The sequence below is a fragment of the Python bivittatus genome, unplaced genomic scaffold, assembly GCF_059951505.1.
Source record: "Python bivittatus isolate LINGU-HERP-01145 unplaced genomic scaffold, Pbiv_v1 ctg000480_np1212, whole genome shotgun sequence".
Taxonomy (NCBI): Eukaryota; Metazoa; Chordata; class Lepidosauria; order Squamata; family Pythonidae; genus Python; species Python bivittatus.
In genome coordinates, this window is record NW_028277075.1 from 102,451,116 (window position 1) to 102,476,103 (window position 24,988).

At 37.2% G+C, this 24,988-nt stretch overlaps 1 protein-coding gene across 1 annotated transcript in view; it reads left to right on the top strand.

Moving 5' to 3' along the window:
* Nucleotides 1-24,988, top strand: part of SLC4A10 (solute carrier family 4 member 10) — a 190,614-nt gene that overhangs the window by 111,081 nt on the left and 54,545 nt on the right. Inside the window, exons 6-11 of the mRNA XM_088146648.1 lie at nt 8,742-8,930; nt 14,092-14,183; nt 16,252-16,350; nt 22,286-22,443; nt 23,760-23,847; nt 24,161-24,307. Of these exons, the coding sequence (XP_088002774.1) occupies nt 8,742-8,930; nt 14,092-14,183; nt 16,252-16,350; nt 22,286-22,443; nt 23,760-23,847; nt 24,161-24,307 (773 nt within the window). The remainder of the gene's footprint in view (nt 1-8,741; nt 8,931-14,091; nt 14,184-16,251; nt 16,351-22,285; nt 22,444-23,759; nt 23,848-24,160; nt 24,308-24,988) is intronic.

The following is a 24,988-nucleotide window of genomic DNA, read 5'->3' on the forward strand; positions in this document are numbered from 1 at the left end:
TAGAATTGAAAGTAGAAAAGATCCAGAAAGAAAAGGAGGGGGATTTATCTTTCTTAAGAGAAAATTTGATAATAAAACAGTAATACTAGCCTCCGTTTGCACCCCAAATCAAATCAAATGGGTTTTAGGGGGAAAAAATGTTTGGAGAAATTTGGATGAGAAAATCTAATCCTGGGAGGAGATTTAAATAATGATGCAGGGCTGTTCATCAGAATAAAAGATCAGTATTTTAGTACAGTGGTACCTCGGGTTACGAACTTAATTCGTCCTGTGACTCTGGTCGCAGCCCGAATTGATCGCAACCCGAAGCAATTTTCCCCATAAGGTTCAATGTAATTACCGTTAATCCGTTCTGGCGTGGAGGACAGGGAGGCGGCTATTGCTTGGAGGGAGAGTCCCCCTCCCTACGACCACGTGTCAGGGGCGGAAAATGGCCACGGACCACGTGTCGGGCAGAAAATGGCCGCGGACCTCGTGTCGGGCGGAAAAATGGCCGTGGACCACGTGTCAGGGGCGGAAAATGGCCGTGGACCACGTGTTGGGCGGAAAAATGGCCACGGACCACGTGTTAGGGGTGGAAAAATGGCCGCAGACCACGTGTCAGGGGCGGAAAATGGCCGCGGACCACATGTCAGGGGCGGAAAAATGGCCGTGGACCGTGTCACAGGAGGGAAAATGGTCGCGTATCCTGTTCGTACCCTGAGGCGGAGTTCGCAAACCGAGGCAAAATTTTGCGGCCGGAGTTGGTCGTAACCCGAAAAGTTCGTTAACAGAAGCATTCGTAACCCGAGGTTCCACTGTATTAAGTATTCAAGAAGCTACAGGCATTAATGCAAATCTATGGGCTTACTAATATGGCGGGGGGCACAAATCCCTCAATGAAAGGATAGTATCAATCCTGGTCAAGGATAGATTATAATTGGGTTTGATTTTTTTGTTTAATTAATTAAAGCAAGTAGAAATTGCATCCATCCTCATTATAGATCATGCACTGGTAATCTTGGAGTTTAATCTCAAAAAAGTGTTCTGTATTTTTTCTTCTGGCACTTCGGTTATAGCTTGCTTCACAACCTACGGGTGGAGCAACGTTTAGCTCAGACCCTGAGAAATTATTTCAAATGAAATGCTGCAGAGCAAACGTCTTTAACAAGATGGGCACTATGAAAGCTGTTACAAGGGGTAAACCTCTAACTCACATGAGCATGGTACAAAACAGACTGAATAGGTGACAGTTGCATTACATATAAAGATTAAGAATTTATGGGCAAAATATAATAGTACAGGATCAGTCAATAAATACAGGCAGTTGGAAAAACCAGTTAACTTACCAAAATGATCTTTAACAGATGTAGAATATTTTGATTTCCTCTTTTCAGAGTCAGAAGTTATGGAAGTTAGAAAAAGTATTAAAAATTGTAAGTCTCCAGCCCTGATGGCTTTCCAGGGGAATTTTATCAGGGATTTAAATAAATGTTTGTTAATTAGCCATTTTGGTTAATTAACACTTTCTTGCACCAAGGACGTTCACTCCCATCAACATGGTGAAAATCTGAAATAACTTTTATGCTGGTCTATGACTGTAATAAAGATTTAATTTGATTTGATAAAATAATTTTAATCCCCAACCCAGGTAACAATTTACAAGAAATATCCTCTTATACCTCTACATAATATAGATGATAAAATACAGACTAAGATTGTAGCTAATTGTCTCAAATTAATTGTAGGAAAAATGATACAACCCAATGAAGTTGATTTATCCCCAAAAGGAATATATCAGGCCCCAATAGGAAACTATTGAATATCATTAACCATTGTAAAACTTTTGATTGTATTGAAGGAATGTTTTTAAGAAAACATTACAGAAAATTGAATTTGGTGGCTATTTCTTAAACGCAATAGATCAAATTTATAATCATATTTTGCTCAGATAAGAATTAATAACTATGATTCAGAACCATTAATACTTTCAAGAGGGACAAAACGGTTTCTCTTTGTCACCATTATTTGATTTTTTAATAGAAACATTAGTGGTAGCTTTATGATAACAAAGAAATTAAAGGAATAAATAAAGGAGAAAAATATTATTTGTTAAACTTCTTTGCTGATGACATGATTCTGACTCTTTTAAATCCTGGGCACTGTGCAAAATACATTACCATCCTTTCACATACTTCCTAAAGCACAGAAAGATTCAAATAGAAGTCATACAAGACTTAGATACCCGAGTCATTTTTTTTCTCTCCAAAGGAGCTTATAAAAGGAAACAATATGAAGAACATATTTACTAAAGCTGTATTTCAGGTTTGGAGGAAGAGAAGTCCAGAATTGATAAAGGGCATCTCCCCATTAACTGCCTTGATGCTGCATTCTGATCTTTATGACTTCTAGGGCAATTCCACTTAAGCTATGGAGACAATTTGGTTTATATAGAATAAGAGATTTTTGTAATAACAAGTTGCTATACAATAAGGAAGAAATAGAATCTAAAGTAAGCCATCAGGTATCTTGGTTGACATGGTTTCAACTTAAATCTTTTTTGAATGATGAAGTGGTCAGGGAAACAGCAAATCATCCTTTCACCAATTTTGAGAAATTAGTAATTATCACTCACAACCAAGAGGAACAGTTTCCAGAATATACAAGATACTATTGGAGATAGAGATAGGCGATCCCTGTACTACATTGCACAAGGTGTGGGATATAGATTTGGGTAAACAAATGGTAGAATTTAGCAGGAAACCCATCATCTCCATGCAAGAATTGTAGTTGAAGGTAATATATAGTTGGCATTTATCCTCAATATGAATAATGTATATTTCTAGTAATTATTCAATAACACGTTGGAGGGGATGTAAACAGAAGAGTATATTTCTTTATATGTGGCCAACCTGTGAAAAAGTTGCATTATTCTGGCAGAAAATTTTTCTGGAAGTAAGATCTATAATTAAACAAAAAGTAGAATGTGTGTGTGAGTTGGAGTTATTATATATATTTGAGGAAGAGAATGCTAAGCTGATTAATAAATAACTTATTATGTTCTTATTCTTAACTGCTAAATTTATTATAAGTCAACAGTGGAAACTTTTAGATAATTTAACAGCTGAAAATTGGTATTCAGAGGTATGGTCTATAGCTATAGTTGAAAACATCATGGATAAAACTTCAATTTTAAATGCATGAAGGGCGGAATCACAATTTTGCTGAATCTGGAATACTTACATACTATACACTAGTAATGTGTAACAGTGTTGTGGTAATGAAATATTCCAGATGTTGTGAACTTGTAAAGTTATTGCTGTAATATATAAATAAAGTGAAATAAATAAATGGCCTAAACAAATGCGCAAGTATAAATCAGCATTTAAATTGCAACAGGCCAGGGACCCTAAATACCTAATTTAGGGGAGGAAAGGCTTTTTAAATTAAAACAACAGCAACTCTTGTGACCTACTAAGATTCCTTGAAAGTCATGCTGGTAGATTCAACTCTACCTTCCATTTGCCCCTTGTTAATCTCTATATTTAGCAGTCGGTGCCTTCATGGAATTGTAAGCATGGCTGAAATGTAAGATTTTTACTGAAATAATTTAGTCCAGTGCTTTTATATCCTACAGCGAAAAGGGTACCTCAGTACCTGTCTACCACAAGTGAAAGCAAATAAGAATAGAAGTTGAAGACTTTAGAATGGCAAAGATATATTTTTTAAAAAATTACTCTGGAGACTTCCCAAAGAAAAGAAAATGCAATAATGTATCAGTTACACAGTAAGTAGAGAAGTCAGCATAGATTTGTCAAGAAAAAATAAGGTCAGACTAATCTTACCTCATTCTTTGTTAAGGTAACTTCCTGAATAGATTGTGAGAATGCTGTAGACATACAGTTAGTCCTCAACTTACAACCATTCATTTAACAACCATTCAAAGTTACCACAGTGCCGAAAAAAGTGATTTGTGGCTGGTCCTTGCACTTACGACCATAGCAGAGTCCCTGTGGTCAAGTGATCATGATTCAGGCACTTGGCAACTGTCACGCATTTATGATGGTTGCAAAGTACTGCGGTCACATGATTGTTATTTATGACCTTCCCAGCCGGCTTCTGACAAGCAAAGTTAATGGGAAAGCCAGCAGGGAAGGTCGCAAGTCGCAGTCATGTGATGTCTTGCTTAACGACTGTGGTGATTCGCTTAAAGACTGCGGCAAAAAGATTATAAAATTGGATGCGGTCATGTGATGCCTCACTTAATGACCACACTGCTTAACCATGAATTTTCCAATCCCTATTGTGGTCGTAAGTTGAGGACTACCTTAGCTGTTGGCCTTCCGAAGGGCATGAAAACCTGACTTTTCCCTCAGCTGATAGGGCTGGGATGTTAGCAAAGGCCAATATTTATCTGTTTGGGACTGTGAGTTGTTTTGTAAGATGCCTTGGCTTTTATATTTACCATATTATGTTTGCTTTTAACTGTATTTTTCTTTGTTGATTTTGTATTGTATTATTTGTTACCTAGAATTATTTGCTTAAAATAGATAGAAAGATAGGTAGATAAGTAAGTAGGTAGGTAGGTAGATAGATAAATCTTGACTTCAATGAAGCATGTAGAAAAGTGCCCAAATGGCACGCTGACAATCAAGCTAATTAAGTACTGACTGGATGGTGGACAATTAAGTGGGAACTGGCTCAACTGGCTCAAACAGCATATTCAAAGAGTGCTCATCAAACTGGAAAGAAGTATGACTTGGATGAAGAGGTAGAGGCAATGCTTATCAATTTGCAAATGAAAAAATTAAATAGGGTAGTTTATACTCTAGAAGACAGGAACAAAATGTAAAATAATCTTGATAGATTTACTTATTTATTTATATTTCATAGTTGTCACTGCCCATCTTACTGCAGAATTTGCTGAAAATAATAAAATAACATTTAATACAGACAAGTGCAAAGTTCTTAAAAATCAAATACACAGGGTATGGAATGGAGATTTCAGTTTTCTTAACTGTACTTCTAAAAACGATCTTGGAACAGTGTGGAGAAACTAAGAGTACTGGAGTAACTAGGCCTTAATTTCAGTAACATCATTCAATCTAAAATATGTGAGACAGTACCATCTCTCTGAGCATGTGCAGAATACATTTGATACCTATATTTTGTCCCATTTAATATAAAGATACTGTGATTGTCTCTACACTGAGTAGCTTAAGATCCGACAGCTCTCTTAGAATGTATGAATGCAGTGAGCTTTAGGCTAATTATCACATATTCCGTAGTTAGGGCTGATCCTAATTTTGAGGAATGAAGCAACAGACAAGGCAGGCAGTGAATGGGTGCTGTGGCCTACTTGCTGCCCTCTGGAGTAGTTGGCTGATCTCTCTATTTTGATTTGCAGGTGTCTTCAAACACTGTATTGGAGGTGTTTCCCACCTGCATTGGGAGCCATCATACATTACTCTGAGCTTTTTATTCTCTTGGGCCTTTTGATAGCCTGCACCTCTGCTGTTATGTGGTGTTTAAAGTAGTTTTAACTTTCTGGCGTTATTAATTTTGGCTAGTTTTGGCTGTTATTTTAAATTAATTGATCTATCTGTCTGTCTGTCTGTCTATCCCTGGAATTTCTTTGATTAGAGACATTATACATCTTTGGCATAAAATGATGAGGAAAAAAATATACTACTTTGCTTATACATTTCAGAGAGCTATCTGGCTGGCCATGGGTGAAGTAGAAAGTAGGATTATGCAGTGCAATTCTGCATAGGCCTTTCTTAAAAAGACACAAACTGTACTGTTGGATTAGACTTCTTTCCCAATGTGACCTGATCTATGCTCCTGAGAAACTCACGTTGGACATGAAAATAACAATTGTTCATAAAGGTCTTACTAGATGACATCTCAGTACAAAGAATATGGGGAGAAGGCAATCTTCTTATATGCTTCTTTCATGTGCTAATCCCATGAAAGATGTCAATGTGATTAAACAGAAAGTAGGCCCTAGAAGTCACCCAGCTTTTTCCCTCTGTGTCCCAACACCTACACATGTGAAAGACTCTGCATGTGCAGAGTCTGTATACTTGTCTGGGAGCTAAAACTTCATGCAACTGGGATTTTTTTGGTTAATGAATATACATATAAGGTTTCTCTTGGTAGACATCCATGCAGAATGCATGGCCATGACAACAACACAACTTTGTTGCTCCTCAAATCAATGGTCTCTTTTGTTTAAGACAGACGTAAAAAGGATGACTGTCACATCATTATATGGCAAGCTAGTTGTTCTGAAGGCATATATAATTAAGAATTGTGCCTTTTATTCTGAGTACCTGTGCCTTTTTTCTTAAATAATCAAACACTTGACTAATCCCATCTGCTTTTGACATCTGCGTGCCCTTCTTGTTTCACGCCTGAGCTTTCTTGGAGAAGTGGAATGGCTCAGAAAAAGGCTCGTGAGCCATCCAAGGATTCTCAACAAAACCGTTGATGACTCACTCTGGCTATGTCAGAGGGGCTGTGTGACATTGTGTCTTCTAATGAATATGCAAAGCTCCTTGTGGCTTAATTAATGTTGATTCATTTGCTGTACTAAGAAATTTGCTTTTTAAAGTCTTACCATTTTCTCCTCTTCTAAAAATATCTAAAACTTAACAATATAACATTTCTTTCTCTGTCTTTCTTTTTTCTTATTTCTGTCTTTAATTTTCTTACTGGAGAAACTGTTGTATCTATCCAACCTATTAATTTTATATAGTTGGTAATAGAATGCTCAAATATATAGATGTGTGGCTTGGTTCAGTTCCTACATCCTGTCTTCCACAGTAGCTGATTCTTCTAATATCTGTCATATAGCCCATGAGCTCTACTTCTGCTTAGAGAGAGGGAGACAGAAATAGATATCAGATGCTGATCTGGACACATACTGGATTATAATTTTAAAATTGACTGATGAAACTAGCTGATGTCTAGTAAGGTAAAGCCTTCTTTAAGTCAAGCTGGACTCCTGATGACTTTATAGTCATGTTTACTTGTCCTTTAAAAATCCATTTTCATGTGTGAAGTTTAAATCAGAATTAAACTTGCATTGCACAATTCATTTTAATATCCAAATCAGAGAGTTTAGGCATTTTATTGTTAATGACCATCCTGGCTTTCTACATCTGCATTACAGAGGAACCACTTTGAAGCAACTGCTCCTAAAGACTGCTTCCTCTAAAAGGTGTTATCATACAGTTTGAAAATACGGTCTCCAGTAAACAGTTGCAAAGCAGTAGAGGTGAACCCAGTCTGATGTGCGGGTGGACTAATGATTAATCCTTACCCTGCTTGCTTGCTTATTTTGTTTTCTGTAAAAAGCCCACTCTCTATAATTTTTGTATGACAAGAAAATCACAGAGGAAATGCCAGCAGGTGGAGTGAAAAGGATGTGTGGGGAAAGGGTTAAATTGCACTTCATGGCTTTCTTATGAAGCCCTAATCCCAATGTCTTGCACTTATTTGCACTGGTGCTGGTAGTCCCCAGTCAAGAACCCCACTGGGAACACCCTCAAATTTATAAAGTAAAGTAAGTAAATAGATGCTAAGTAAATAGATGCTAAGTAACTACTGTAAAAAAGTGAACCTACTGTCCAAGCCTGAGCAGTTCACAGAAGCATTGCAAGAGTTGAGTACTCATTTTGCTAATAGAAAATATTTTCTCACCTTGTGATAATGTAGATATTACTTTGCATGTAAAAACACACACCGAGTCTTAGAAGAAAATCCAGGTCAGTGATGGCTGAGCGAGAAATGAAAAGAAATGCAGACATGTGTACAGTTCAGATCCTATTTATGAGAAAGCCAGCTACAGGATTTAGATTTTTAACATTCACAGAATTACTCAGATAGATTGCAGGTATGGAAGTATCCATGTTTCTGTCCGTATCTAAACATAACCAATAATATATAAAAATAAATGATTTGAGAGACTTTGATCCCATTCTGGAACCTTGGACTCCAGGAAGTGACTCATGAAGTATTACTGTTTTGCAAAGGTGTCTGTTGACCTTACCTTCAGCTGCATAGATCTCATGAATAATGTGTGGGCTGCTCAAAGCCTGTGGCTCTTGTGCATATAATATTAACAGGACAATTAAGACTTGTATCATTCTTGGTTAAATTATTTTCCATAGGATTGTAGTATTTGTAAGTGGTGCTACAAAATTGACTTTCCATAGCCAGTAGCCTGATTAATCAAATGCTTACATAAATCTGAATAGTTGTGTATAGAAGTTAATAGCAAAATCAGCCCGCCTCTTTGTCAACATGGTTTACCTATAGTCTTCATAATTATGGTTGCAACACAGTACAAAAACTGGTATTATGAAGAAATAGAGGTCTGTGCAGACCTTCATCTTGCTCATGGGCAACTTCTTGTATTGGTCCAGGTTTGCAAACAAAGAAATGTGAGTAGAGGCTCCTTGCAAACTTCCCATTTCAACTCTGGAGGGTCAGTGACCAAGCAGGCATGGGTGGTAACTTTGACAGATATCTTTCACACATTCCCTTATTTCTTTATTCTTTTAGCTCTCATGTGGAAAGCTGAACCCCCCAGATTAAGTATTATTTGCAGCATAGTGATCAAATCTCATGTGGGCAATAGATTTTACTGAATGCTTCAACTGAGAGTTCATGAGAAATGTGCTGAGTTACTGCATATATTGCTCTCTGACTCAAAACCTAAAAGGTAATTCAATTGCTGTTTTGTTTCTTTTCAGACATGATTCTTGATCAACAAGTAGGGTCAGGACAGCTCAGTGAAGATGTTCGCCACCGAGTACATGAGGCTTTACTCAAACAGCATCATCATCAGAATCAGAAGAAGCTAAGCAATAGGATCCCAATAGTCAGATCCTTTGCTGACATTGGCAAGAAACAGTCTGAACCTCATTCCATGGACAAAAATGGTAAAGTGTCATGTTAATTAACTAATGTTGCTTTGATACAATGTAGTTGCCAGAATAGGTGATTGCTTCCACATTTTGATTTCAAATAGCATTTCAGTCTTCTTGTCCAACATCACTGCAACACATGCATTTTCTCAGGTTCCCTTCCCTAACTTCGGGAAATTGGAGTCAGAGGTATGGTAGCAAATCTTTGACAGTGGCTCTGGAATTACAGAGTAGGATGCCTTATAAAAGGAACCATCTTACAGGAAATCAGGAAGGGAAAGCACAAGCCTTTGGTACTGCTGTGCAGTAGCTTAATTGGCTCTTTCATTTTACTAGCTGTTTTCACAGACCTATATTCAGCAGTTACTATATATATCTTTGATTTCACTGAATGAGTTTAAAGGAAATGTATACATTCCTTGTGTACATCAAACGCACATCATTTGGGGTTTGAGATAAAGTAAGAAGAAAGATGCGGTATAAAAGAAAGAAGAAAAAAACCAATCATTTTTCTGATGTTACCTAAGCGTGGCTGTTGTCATTCCATTTCCTAAGCAATTATGAGCTGTTAAGATTGAGATGGGAAAGATGATATTTTCAGAGCAAGGAAAGCCAATTATCCGGACTTCAGGAGACATAACCAAGACATTTTATAAAATCCCTTATAAAAAGATTTTGTAAATTAGCTATCTTTTGTCTTAAAATAAAGCCTTTAACCAAATCTGACTTCTCTGAGCATATTCCAGGTAAGCAGTTTCAGAATTGTACCATATATGTCTTAAGGCATTTTTCCTACACTGATGCCCTGCACCTGTGCTAGAATACAATTCCATGCTCCCCTGCTCAGTGACTGCTGCTTAAGAACGATACAAGCTCTAGATCAACATGTTTGAATAGTACCAATTTATTTTAACTCATTTTCTCAGCGACAACGATGCCTGTTAGTAAACCAACATTGATGCAGTCACATTCTGTTAACATTTAATGAGTCTTATTAACAACCTACGGTATTTGAATTGGTTTTAATAAAGTGCAAATTGTAATACAAGTCAACAGATTATTATTTTGATATCTCACAACATTGGTCATTAAAGAAGCATTATTTTTGTTTGATTCACAGGAAATTATTTAGGAATTCCCTGGGTAATCACATAGATGGAGTCAGTTGCAAATTACAGATGGGGCAATCTTGCTAGGGTAGCGTTATGGGCTATTCAGACTCTGTAAGCCAGGAGTATGTCTTATGGATCAACTTTGAACATTTTTTAGCAATTCTTATTTTGAACATTTAGTTATACATTCATTCTTTAGACAGCATCACATGTGATAAATCTTCTTTAAAGTAAAAAGATTTGGGGATATGAAATCTCTATCATTGTGTCTTGTTTATTATTACTATTTAACTGCTTAATTTGAGCATTGTTTACCCTCAGTGCATCATTTGTGTCTGGCCTATATTAATGAAGTAAGTAGATGGAACTCTTTATGACTGAATGCTGGATAGGAGAAACCTCTCACAAATTTTCTCAAGAGTTCATTTAAATTGGAGACCTGCACACCATTCCACTGAAGCATAGATTGTTTATAATGGTACTGGAGGCAGCAGAAGCAAACTTACCAAAGGCAGGGATGCAATCTCTCTGTACAGAACTATGCATGAATGGATATAGCAGCAATGTTTTTGATTGGATGTCACAGCACATCGTGCATTTGGTGAGGTCAGTTGTGGGGTGGATTATGTGAAGTAATGAAGACAGTACTACAAAGACAAAGCTGTCTTTGAGAGAACCAAAACATTTTTTTCATGGACATATTTTCTTTCTAGAGAGTTACTTTTATGGGGTTATCATACACTATATATCTTTGCTTCCCAGAATCTATGCTCACCTACTATTACATTGTCCATATTTATCAAAATTCCTTAGCCTTCCAATTATTTTATGGCTGAGTTGACAGTTTATTTTCTCTGGGAAAGTGGATTTGGGGAAGGGGTAACTTACTTGCCTTAACCAGTGCCATCTTTTCTACTATAGGTGGAAGAATTCTTGCATTTATAAAACCAGGTCCCAGGGATAAGAATACTAACCTAACCCTTTCCCTGATATCCTAGTTACTAAGGACATGCATGACATAAAAAATAATATTTTGTTCTGAGTGGACTGTATTTTGAGGGAGCCAAACTTTATTTATATTTATGTTCAAATTTAACAGTAAAATGGCCCTCTTAGTTTCTTATATGCAGAGGATCATAGGATCATTAGTTTATTGCAACTTCAGTAGTAATAGATTTTTTTTAAAAAAAGTCTATGCTGGAATTATTGTTCTTAAGACAATCATGAAAGTCCCCTCCAAGGACTTGAGACACCTGCACAACTATTATTATATTATATTATATTATATTATATTATATTATATTATATTATATTATATTCCACCATTCTGTTTGTGCAACTCCAAAATGCAGCATGTAGGATTGGCTTATGTAATGATACTGCTGCATCATAAGCCCACTAATCTGTTTAGTCTTCTTTTGTTCTGTATTTATTTTACTTAAATATCAATAATGTCCTCCCCTATGCATAGAGTAGGATTCACATTATGGGCTTTACATTGTTTATTGTCATGGATGATGAAACTGAGGCTCAAAAAATACTGAAGAAGGAAAACAGACCATCAAAATTATGAGATTTGTGATTAGGGTGCCAGCCTTAATGTTGATGCTGTCATCTTCAGACCCTGTCTTCAATTCCATGGTTCTGGGGGAGCTATATGAAACTACAGCATGCCACTGATATGTTTAGATTGTCCTGCCAGAATTTTCTCAGTCTTCTGCTGTAAGTTCCAACAAAGGTGTAATTAATTTATGGAGTGCTCATGCTTGAATGCTGCTGGAGGAAAATGCTATGCTATTTGAGATTCCTAGTTTGCATTCCTTACAAATTCAGATGTTCCTGACTACAAAATGATCACAGCTGGGTCATTTTTTTCTTCTACAGCAGTGCAGCACTTCTTATTTTCTCACTTGTTCCCCACTGTTCATCCTTTTCAGTTTCACTATTTCTTTTCATAAAAATGCTATCACACTACTATTTTGAAATAAATATTCCATCACTCTTAATCATTTCCACTTCATATCAGACCTTTCCTTCTCCATAGGTTTTTCTGCCCATGAATAACTGTGCATGATCTAAACCAGAGTTTTTCAAACTATGATTCATGGAACCCTGCTGTTCTGTGAGAACTTGACAGGGTTCTTTGAGAGATTAAGGACAAGAAAAGAAAAAGGGAAAAAAGTTCACTAGCATGCAGCAGTTTTCTATCACTAGAGGTTTGCCTCCTGATCAAGGTTTCTTGAATATTTTTTTTCCTTAACTAACAGGTTTCGCAGCCAGAAAAAGTTTGACAACCTCTGATCTAAACTCTGCTGTTGTGCCAATCATCTCCATGTTTCTTTATTTTGCTCTATCTTTATTGTATCTGTCTCTAACAGGCTCATCTCATCTTTGTCCTCCTTCATCTCTAACCTTTGGGTTCTGTAAACTCCTTGAAGTCCAGAGGTAGTGTACTACAAATCTATCTTGCATGAGCATTAGGTCAATTCAGATGTTCAGTCTTGTCTTCACCTCAGTTTCTTCCAGCACAATGTGTCATCATGGTTAATCTAGACAATCACCTTCAGGGTCTTCAGGGTCTTTTTGCAAAAGGTACCAGAATTTTTTAATGGTTATTCTACTCTAGTTAGGATTATTTTCTTCTGGAAATGGTCTTAATATTTTTCTAATCTGAAAAGTAGAAATTAGAAATGGGTTGGGCTGTCAGAAATATTTTCCCCTTCATAAAATATATATTTGGGGGGGGGGAGTTGTGTCCATGTGTCTGTATACATAACTAAAAATATAAATGAAAATGTAGAGTGGGTTCAGATAATAAATATCTCTACTTCAACATTAAAAAGCTGTGTAGATTTTTAAAAATCAGGGTAATGATTTCCCCCAAATATTACTGGGAAATGTAGTTGAATGAGTGTACTGCATTCAAAATTCCTACATGTTCCCCCACAAAGCTATAGTTCCCACAATCTCCTTGGGAGAATGAATTATTACTGATGAGTTAAATTTTTCAATTTTAAACACTTATGGTATGAATAAGCTCTTATTTATTTTTGTAAGGAAATACACATCTTATTGCAGTATAGATATGCCTTCTAACAGTGATCCTGGGAAAATGTATTTATTGCAGTAGCAACAGTCAGCTTTCATCTGACTCATATTTTACACGTTACTTGATGACCAGTTTCATCCTTACTGAGACTCATCAGGTACATACAATTGTTATAGTTGGTATTAGATCGTATGTGGTTCAATCTCCCTTCTGCCAGGAATTGAACTCTTACGCCATTGCACATTATACAATTTTGGTTTTCAAGATTTTCAGGAAGGGGGATATATGGACAATCTATGAAGGAATATGCTTTTCTTATTTGAACTCTCAGACTAGACTAGATAAGGTAGGGCTGTTACCTTATGTCATGCCTTTTGTATTCAAGCTTCCATGGCGCCACCACCCAAGAGGGGTGACTATTTCAGTATATCTTCCAGGAAGCATTTTACAACCAGTTTCATGTTAATGATTTAAACACAAGTTGAGTCATGAGCTTTGGTAAATCAATAAAGTAATGGCTTTAGCAAACTTTTATAATGTGGTACATATTGCAGGTACTGTAGACCAAAAGATCTTATTCAGTTGACCCTAATTATTTTCAATATGTTATGATCAGATAAAATGTATTATTTGTACAAGTAATAAAGGCATATACTTTAGAACATGAAATATTTTGTGTATTAGATAAGACGTATATGAGTCTTTCATTTAAATATCTCTTTACCTGAATGCCCCTCTCAGGTGGTAGCAACTAGCAAATCTTGACTAGTCTGAAAAAGCTAAGTAGTATTGGCCCTGATTATTATTTGAATATGAGACTAGACTGGGAAATCCAGGGCTATACAATAGACTGGGACTTTTTAAATTATTATTTATCTACTGTTGCCAAGAAAACTGCAACCCCTGTCCATGAAGTCCACTGGACTCAAGCTGACTCAAGGGAGAATATTTTTTGACTGTTTTATAACAATAATACAGAAAAGTGTTAGTATTCTGTAATAACAATTTTTTCCAGCAGGTCAGATTGTTTCCCCACAGTCTGCGCCAACCAGCACCGAAACCAAAAATGATGTGAGCCGAGAAAACAGCACTGTTGACTTTAGTAAGGTAAGGCGGTAACGTGAATCTTTGAATGGTAAGAGTATAGCTTAGTTCTGGCAATAAAGCATGTTTCATTTCAGTGTAATTAATTATTACTGGCCATTGTCTCATACTACATGCATTTTATGTAAATAAATGGAGGGGGATGCATTTAAACATTTAAAACAAAATATTCTTTTTTAAAAACTGGTTCATTTCATTCCATATCACTGTGAAGACATCATTAAACTTTAGAAGAGATGATAGCAGTGTTTAATATCTGAACTGAAAGATCTTGGAAATGAATGCCTCTTGTGAAAAATCAGTGATATGGTAGTTTTCTCAAACATTTCCCATCTCTGAAAATGAAACATGGAATCAATATATTTAAGTCGAGAGAGGTTTAGTTTTATTACTGCAGTAGAGTTCTGATTGAGTTACTCTTCCTTTCTATAGTTTCAGCTACAATATGAAAATTGTCCTCTGTGATTTCAACAGTGAAGGATCCAGCTAGTTTCTGTTTGGCACCAAAATCCTTGAAGACCCTCAACAAAAGCGCTGCAGTAAACCTTATTGCATTGAACTTCCCCAGACATTCTGCTCATTGGCAGCTGGTGGCCATTAATAGGCTATCAATCCATAATATAAAGCCCCTGCATTGCATACATGAGGTCTTGGGTTCAATCTAGCCATCCCTAAGGAAAGGTGGAAAAGGTTTTGCGTGAAATTCAGGAGAGTGATTTATAAGTAAAACTAAGGAAATAGACCCATAGTCTAACTTGCTAGAAGGGAAGTGTTGCCACTAATTTGTGCACAAATTAGGATTAATTTAGGATTTGCAGGATGGATACCAAAGAATGAGAACACAAAGGGAGATGCCAGGACGGCAACAAACTTTGAAGAAAGTTTATTAAATTGTCCCTTACTATACTCACAGCACTGGGGATCCGTCCCCAATCAGCTGGGTGCTCCCAAATGGTGAGGATGATCTCTGGAATTTGATTTCCAAAGGGGGTGCTTTCACTGCGCAAATTTTATAGCCCCGCAATCTCTCTTTCTCCCTCCACCCCACAGTTCCTTACTTTAGGCATCAGTAAAGGAAGGTTAGATATTAATGAAGATTAAGTGTCTAGCAGGTACTGGGCACCTGCTATGACAAAAGAAGGAAATAATTATCTGGTTGGGGTTAGAGCAAAAAGTTTTGCTATGTCACAACTTACAAGAGTGAATAGGAAGAACTAGCTTGTTGAAGCAGCCTCTCTTCCAGGTGTTCATTGAAAAATGCAGGTCAGTCTTGGGACAATAAGTTTCCTGTGCTTTTAACTTTCCTGACTTTTGCCAAGTTTTCACCCCTGAAGTCAGCTTTTCTATGGGAGTGATTAGGTCAGCAAGGGAGATGCCCCCCCCCCCGGATTTCATTCCATAAATTAATTACATTCCTACACTGTTCCCAGGAACATATGTTCCAGATGTTTAGTCACAGCCGAACTCTCACTCCTATGTTTCATTTTCAGAGTATTTATGGAGATAGCCGTCTGTTAAATTAGAAAATTGGGAAAGAGTCTTCTGATGATTTATTGTTCAAATTTATATTAGTTCTAATATAATCTATGACATTTACCCTTTGGCAATATAAACATTATTTGTAATCATGTACAAAATCTTAGTTTTTGTAATCATGTCATGATACTTCATTGCTCGCTGTAAACTCTGACTAGCAGCATGGCTGACCAAAGAACTGAAAGGGAAAATGTGGATTTATTGGGAATATTACATAACCTCTTTGTAGTTAAAAATTGCCTAAGGGGTGCTGTGTCACCAAAGCATGGTTGTATTAGATATTGGTTCAACAACTATGGCCATGGTAGTTGGCCTCAGCTGAACCAAATTGGGGTAGGTGAGGACTAAAGAGGATATCTTTAACTGAGTTTCTCTTCTAAGGGAATTGATGCAAACAGTGCCTTGACTTGTTGAATGTGACATCCAGTCAGTGTGGCTGAGCCAGTTCTAGTTATGTGCTTGCTCCATCTGGTGCCAGGCAGAATATGAGAAGCAGCCTTTTGAACCAGCTGAAGTCTGTTAATTGTGCGTGCAGGGACTAGGAGACCAGCAAAAAGGGCATAACAGTAGTCTATTTGGGATGAAACAGAGAAATGAAAAAGGACACCTTCATCAGGAAGAGAGAGAGAGAGAGGTGAGGACCCACTCTGGCTATCTTTATATGGTGATTGCAAGCAGAATCTCTTGCTAAATGTTAGTACCAGTTCAATACTGTGTTATGTCAGTGCAGTTGGCAGAAACTCCAGATGCTCTAGATCAGCCTTCCCCAGTCTGGGTCTCCCTGTTGGTCTACAAGGTGCATCTTCCTCCCAGCAATGAGCATGCTTCCTGAAGAAGATCAGATTAGTCCAGTATATATGGAGAGTACCAGGTTGGGGAAAGCTACTCTAGATGGTTGTATACATTTGAACATTTTAATAATCATTAATAGTCCTGCAACCCTTCACTTAATCTGAAGCGCTTGTCTCATAAACTTCAAATATGTAAAGTATTTTTTAAAAGAAATTTAAAATATAAATTTATTTTACACATACACACACACACACACACACACAAATCCAGAAAAACAAATAACTTACCCAGTATAACTGCTTTTAATATTACCATAATAGCACAATTCTGTAACTGAATTCCCACTGAGTTCAATGAAGGTTACTATCAGGTAAGTTGATATAGGACTACAGCCTAAAATAAACTCATTAAATCAGATCCAAATAAGAAATGCCCTGAAAGGTATTGTGTTCATCTGTACTGCTGGCAAAACAGAGGTACACAAGAACTCTAGCTTTCCTTTTCTCAACCTTGCCTGATGCTGGAAACTAAGCAGGTTCAGGCTTGGGTGATAACTGGATGGGAGCCTGTCTGAAACTCCATGGTGCTAGGCATCCCAGAATAAGGGGATGGTGAACTATTTCCATACTGTGGCCAAGAAAACTGCCCATACACATCCATGAAGTCACCAGGAGTCGAGATAAATGCTCTTAGCATACTTATGTACCATAAACTCTACAAATTCACATTACAAGATAGGAAGGAGCAATGGCTTTTTTCTTTTCTGAATGTAATTGTCCTAAGATGATTGGGTGATGCAGTGGTAAAAAACCCCCAGCAGATTAAGAAAGCACACATTCAGATTTCCACTCAGCTGTGAAGTATGGCAGCTTACTTGAGCTAGTTAGTGGGTATGTTCCTATAGGCTTTCTGAACCCTGCTTTTATGAGCTAGCCATAGATTGAGTTCATAGATGGTACTAAACCAGAAGTCAGCAATATAGTACCCATGTGGATCAATGGCTATTAGCCTTGAGGGCAGTGGGACTGCCTCTGAAGGCCATTGCACAAGTGGGCTTTCTTGAGCAGTTGTTTGGCCACTGTGTGAACAGACTGCTGGATTAGATGAGCCAGGGATCTGATGCAGCAGCACACTGCTTATGTTCTTATATCTTTCTGCCCCCCCCCCCAAAGCCTACTATGCCCAAAGTAATTTAAAACCTAAAGATGATGAAAGTCTTGCAATATCTCATGAGATTTCAGTAATCTCATTGACAATTTCCTGTGATATTGCATGGGAAGTGTTGTGGTACATCTTATGAGGTTTAGTGATATAATAAGATTTGGGGTGATACCTTTTTTCAGTGCGTAGAGCATTGTATAAGATTACACAGTGGTGCTCGGGACTTGAAAAAGGCTGTCAATCCCCGTCTGAGGCATGGTATTTTCAATAGAAGAGAATATGTGTAGCTCAGAGTTGAACTGTGGGATCCTTGGTGCCTTCTAAGCTTGGTTGTTCAGAGAGCTCCACATGGTATTTTGTTGGAAAAACCATAGTTGCCTGGTGCACATATAATGCTAAACAACCCCAATATATCTTGTTAGGGCTCAACCTTAGCTGCACAGGACCAAAGCCAGTGTTGCTCTTCCTAGTCTAACTGACTTCATCTGCTTGTTGTGAAGAAAAGATTGGGAGGGAGAAGAAGCAATGCTTAGCAATGCCTCAACATCTTTGGAGGGCAAGCAGGATTGAAAGACTAACAGTTCCCTGCCAACAGCAAGCAACTAAACATATTCATGAATGAATCATGAGTTGCTTCCTCTGGAATTTGGGAAAAATTAATACAGAGCTCTATAAAACAGCATCTAGTGTCATGTAGCTCTTTCAATTGGCAGAGCAATTTTTCAGCAGCCAAAGCTTAACTGGTAGAAGATAAGAGACATGATTTGCATTAAATGGGCTTTTTTGTGCCTCTCCTATATTTGTGCCTGAAAAGCCACCTGCAGCCTGAGAATCAAAGGACCAGTAGTCTCTCTTAGGTCATTATGGAAGCTCTATCCTGATCTGCAGGACTATATGACATGATCATAACTTCAATTCATGGATTGTCAAGATTGGTTTAATTTGCTGGCCAATTATTTCTAGGTGTGGTGAACAACGTGTTGCAAATTCATTTTTTTTTAATATCAAAAACTGCCAGGGGGCATTGCAGAGTGCATTAGATGACCTCTGCTGTTCCACTGGGCAGCCTCTCTGACAATAACAATTGACTCTCTCCCCAGTTGGAGTTGTGCAGAATACTTGCTTCGTTAACTCCCAGCACTTTGGATTCACTTGGCTTGAGCATGTGCCTGGCCATGTTGATGAGCAGCGGAAATGAGATCGGGGATGAGAGGAAGGGCAGTTTGTCTGTGCACAAAAGCACCCCACTAAAAATATTGGCATGGCTTCCTCTTTGCTACGGTGCATGAGGACTCAATTACAATCCTGCAATCAAAAGTCACTCTAAATCCTTCCAAGCGTGTGCATATGCTTTCTCCCATCTGTGAAGTAGTCCTCCCTCAAAAGAACTGTTCCATTTCAAGCAATCAGTGATAATTCCTTGGTACTGGATCAATATGTAGATTTAAATTATTATTCTACAAGAAATATGTAAATAAGATGGCAAAGCAGTGAAGAAGAACTCTGGGCTTAATTTTTGGAGATGTTAAAAGTTTTGAGAATGATTTCATAACACAGACAACGCCATGGTGCTTAAATTCTGTCCATGTGCCAGAGCCATTTGCAAGAAAACAACTTTGTAAACACTATTGAAGACACACTGCACACTGCTACTGACAGATGGCTGTGAGATAGACATTAAAATGGTCACTTTAACAGTTTATATTGGATTTGGTCACTGTTTTTGTGTTTAGATTGGTAATGGGAAAGCAAATGGAGAAAAATGCAGTAATTTGAAATTCTCAGAATATGAAGCTGTGATATCAATTTGAACATGTTGTTTTGTGAATTACTCTTCATAACATTTAGAAAGGTATTATGGGGAGAACACAAATAAAATATGTTTGTGAACACCAGACAGTTAACTGTTATCATGAAGTAAATGACACAAATCAAAGAGAAAAAACAGAATGCCTTTCAATAATTTGAAGAATAGAGTAGCAATCCGAACCTTTTCCTTTATGTGGATCATTACATTGTCACTTTCAAGGATACTTTAAAAGCCTGTTGGAAACATAGTGTCATGACCACAGATGGTGTTTCAACCTGAAATCTTCTGTCATTTGGAGGCAAGGATGGCAAAATCTTGTGAGATTTGAAGCAAGAGCACCAAAATCTTATGAGATTTGGCAATTTTCTGAGATTTTCCCCATTTAATGTTTCCTTTGGTTTATTTGGGTGCCTCTATCAGGGGCTACCTGCAATACCCTCAAAGACCTCCAGTCTTTTTGGGCTTGTGCAAATATTAGTGCAAACCATATCTTTGACCATTTTTTTCAGGAGGTATTTCTAATAATTGGATAGAAATTCTATTCAGAGCATATTCCACTAAGGTTTTTTAAAAAAATATTCTTGTGGTTGTAGAACATTGTTTTTATGATTGAGGGCTGTTATGAAGCCACTGTATCAAGCTAGTGCCAAGGCCACTTATATCATAACTATGCCTATAAAAAGGAAAGACCCAGGAAGAAAGAGAGCTTTTGCTATAATCCTGCTGATTCCTTATTTTTGTATTTGCCTAAGTTCAGTACCAGTATTGAAATTCCTAGCATTAGTTGAACCTTCCTTTTCATTTTTCTCAGTGAAGTTATTAGTGGATCTTTGGGGCAGCAGGAATTTGAATGCAGTTAATAAACTGCTTTACTGTAAGGTTGCATTCTCTTTGTGTGCATATAAATCCTCCCTATTTTCTCAGAAAGCTAATACAACTCCTTTCAACCTCTGCCCACATAGTTACGGAATTGCTTTTCTGGTTACTGTTCTTGCATTAATAATGCTCCTAAATTTTCTCACGTTGAATTTTTGGGCAGCAGGAAGTTGAGTGCAGTTATTAGGTAACTGCTCTACTCTAACGCTGCTCTCTTTTGCTCTGTTGATAAATCCTTGTTTTCTCTGAAAGCTAATACAACCCCTTTCAACCCCTGCCCACATAGTTACAGGATTGCTTTTCTAGTTACTGTTCTTGGATCAACAGGTGTTCCTATGTTTCCCATTTTGTAGTTTACCCTTCAGTGTGTACTAATGGGAGTTTCATTTACAGTTTGTCTTTTTTGGTTGCATAGGTGAGAAGTCCTCTTTCAGTCTTGATTCCAAAATAATGGTTTCTAGAGAGAGAAAGATCAGAAGCCTTTCAACCAACTGCTTGCTATATTTGCAAGTACCTGTGGCCAGTATAATCTAATGAGAAATCCTTTATGCTCAACGCTAACAGTGTGACAGTGCCACAACAAAGCAGCGGGGGCCTCCTATAGAATTCTTCTGAATGCTTATGCATCCTACTGAGGAAAAGAATTTTCTTCAGAATGAGGCGAATGAGAATTGTAGGTGAAGTCATGAAGAACGCTTTGTTGCAATAGCAGCAAATGCAATTTAAAGTATTGAAGTTTAACAGTGCAATTATGATGTTTTGAACTTTTAACAGTATTGTTGTTTTTGTGACAATGGAGCAGCTGGGTAGGCTCTCTGTTGGGCCATTGGGTCCTAACAGCAGTGTTTCCCAATCTTGACAACTCCTAGAAGTGTGGACTTGAACTCCCAGAATTCGCCAGGCACGTGGTCATGGCTGAGAATTCTGGGAGTTGAAATCCACATTTAGAAGTTGTCTAGATTGGGAAACACTGTCCTAATGCTTCACTCTGTGAAAGGAAAATTTCATAGGAGCTTCACTGGATGCTTTACTACAGCAGCATCTGCCAGTCATGTTGCATTTTACAGTGGGCAGAAACTGCTGCTGGGGCATAGACTTGGTCATGGTTGTGTTGGGACAGTAATTGTGGCCCTGTGAGCAGTAGATGGAGCAGACACTCAGTGTATTTTCTTTCTTGATTCACAAGGAAATTAATCATGGGGTTCCAGTATGAGCTACCTGGCTCATTTTGGGTCATGGCAGAACTACCTCATAGAAGGATCTTCCATATAAAATCTGCTATTTTTTTTTTAGCAAAAATAAAACCATTGTCAGTTTTGTAAAGCAAAATACAATCTCACTTGCATTCATGAATTTAGTTAAAGATTTTAATGGAAAGTAAAGATAACTCTGCTCTTTTTCTCAGTAAGCATGAATTATGACTCCAATTTTTTTTAATGGTCAGATCTTGGTCCTATTGAAATGAATCATGTTGAACAAACTCATTCATTCATTGGTTGCACACTGTTTGGATTGGAATTCATGTTCTTAAATTGTCTTTCAACAGTTGTAGAATCAGCAACCCTAAATAGACTTTGCACAATACCAGCAATATTAGCCTTTTATAAGGTATCAGTGTGACTAAGATACTATTTGCTAATTATATTTAGAGCACAAATATTTATTCTAGAGCATTCATTGTTTGCTAAATTAACTGCCAAGTCTTATAAACCTGCAATTAAAGTTTTCATTGATTGATAACATCAATTAATTTATCAGAGTTCGTACCTGCACTAATACATGTTTATGCTAAATTATCCTGTGGTTAATGATCCATGGTGTATCACTGTGTCAGTGAAGTGAAATGCTTAGAAATCTTCACATCTATTAGGTTCTCTCATTTTTGCCCCGTGCTTCTTTTTCTTGCATGATTTTTTTTTTTAATGATCAGGTTGACCTGCATTTCATGAAAAAAATCCCTCCTGGAGCTGAAGCTTCAAACATTTTGGTTGGTGAGCTTGAATTCTTGGACCGTGCTGTAGTCGCTTTTGTTAGATTGTCTCCGGCTATGTTGCTTTCAGGACTGGCGGAAGTTCCAATCCCATCAAGGTAATTTATAACCATCGCTAAGAAAGAAATGTAATTATTCCAGTTTTGTTTAAATTCTGCAGCTCACAGATAAGAAGAACCAGGATCATTCTGGGAATCAGGAAGTCTTCTTTGAATAATGTTAGGTGTTACATATTGCTATAGGGAACCATTTGAGAAGACCTCCTCACTACCCAAATTGGACAATATAATTCATACTAGATTTATAAGATCTCTGACTATTTTAACAAAAAATCTGATTTCTATAGCAAGCAGCTGTACCCAAAATGTGTTCCATCCAACAGTGAGATAAGAAGTAATTGAAAGCCAACATCATTGAATACTATACAATGTATGCACAACTTTACCTTGAAGATTAAGCTGTCTCCACATTTATATAAGATTGCTGTTAATTTTTTTTTTAAGCCATTCAATCATGTCTGATTCTCAGAGACTGCCTGGGCAAGTCCCTGCAGTTTTCTTGTCAAGGTTTTTCAGAAGTGGTTTGTCATTGCCTCCTTCCTAGGGCTGAGTGAGAGTGACTGGCCCAGGGCCACCCAGCTGGCTTCGTGCCTCAGGCAGGACTAGAACTCACTTTCTCCTGGTTTCTAGCCTGGTGCCTTCACCACTACACTAAACTGGCTCTCAGTTTGTTTAATACCCTGCAATAAAATCAGAAGAAAGTCTAAGTTTCATAGGCTGTCCTCTCTCTATTTTTCTTCTTACTATTTTAAAAGTTTAAATTCATATGTAAAAATTCTATGAGTATTTATTTGAACGCAAAATGCCACTTAAATTTGATAGAAAAAGCGGTTTTGTATTCATGATTAGCAGGGAATCAGTGTTTATAGAAAGTTGAGAGGAAATTCATGGCCTAAATGGAACATAAGAACAATTGCAGAATATTCCAAAAAATGCTAAGACACCTGCCCAAACAGAAATGATTCCCACTTTTTTTTTTTTTTTGTGGTAGGATTATGCTTTGGTATGGTTACAGCATAATAATACATCAGGGAACCATTTTTATGTGTATGCTTCTCTGTTTAGTTTTAGGAAATACATGAGTCCAAAATTTGCTAAGAGAGGAGATCATAATCCCAATTACCTCATCCCCAAGGAAAGTGCTTATAATTTTCCAAAAAAAATAACATACACATATTCTTGGGTTTTTATTTGATGTATCAATGTTTAAAAGAAATTATCGTTCACCTTGTTTAATACAGATGCAAGAGTAGTTAAAATACAGACTTTGTTTCTTCTAACTTGTTTTTTTTTTCAGATACTAGAATTACATAAAATTAACATTGTTGAATATTTTTGTATCCCGTTTTTTATAGATTTTTATTTATTCTTCTGGGACCCTTAGGAAAAGGCCAACAGTACCATGAGATTGGCAGGTCAATTGGAACATTAATGACAGATGAGGTATTTATCTATTTGCAGGGCTTAAAACCATTGAAACGTTACCTCTTTTAAAGTGCTTTGTATTAAGATTCATTATATCATCAGGTCCATTTAAAATACTTTACTTAAATAAGTAGCATTTTCTTAATTCAAACTTCAGAACCATTTAAATAGAAAGATTTAAAAAATCAATATTTTGAATCACAGTGACCCTGAAAATGAACACAAAAATAAATTGCATGATTTATTGAGAAACAACTCTGTGTTTGTATGGATTTTTTTTTTTTTTTGCTTTAGAAACAAAATCTCATGAATTTCCCTCTTTCTTTCACAGGTATTTCATGACGTTGCATATAAAGCTAAAGATCGCAATGACTTAGTTGCTGGAATTGATGAGTTTCTTGACCAAGTGACAGTTCTCCCTCCAGGAGAATGGGATCCAACAATTCGTATAGAACCTCCCAAAAATGTTCCTTCTCAGGTATTTGTTTTTATTTATTTATCTTTTAGATTTATATCCCTCTTTTCCTCCAGTTGTGGTACAATTACATAAGGTATCAGCAGTGCCCTACATAGTTTACCTCTCCGATAAATCCTTGGCATCTCAAAGAGTTTTTTCCATGACTTTTCAGAGCCCTATTCATTTATTTAAAACGTTTATATAGCCTCCCATCTTATATCAAACTCTGGGCAGCTCCCAACCAACAATTAAAACAACATAAATAATAAAACAACATAATACATAGATCTATTAAAACCATAATAGTCCATTGTTAAATCCTGTCGTCCACCTCACCCTATCCTAGTGCTTGGGGGGGAAAGCCAGGTCTTTTCGGAAGGCTAGGAGGGTAGAGGCCTGCTGAACCTCAAGCAGAAGGGTGTTCTATATGGCAGGGGCTGCCAAGGAAAAGGCATGGAAAAGGCAAAATATTACCATAAGCATGGCTCACACCAACCTGCATCTCTTTCCTGATAACCAAGGTGTACTGTCAATGCTTTTACGCTTCAGCTTGTATGATTCAGTGAAACTCTGAGCATGACTTTGTCATTTTATGTATGTATTGTAAATAAATGTTATCAGGCAGATGTAGAAGAGATTCAGGGTATGACAGCAGTACACACGTGGCAATAACATGTCCTTGTGCGGTAATAGTAAGTCAGC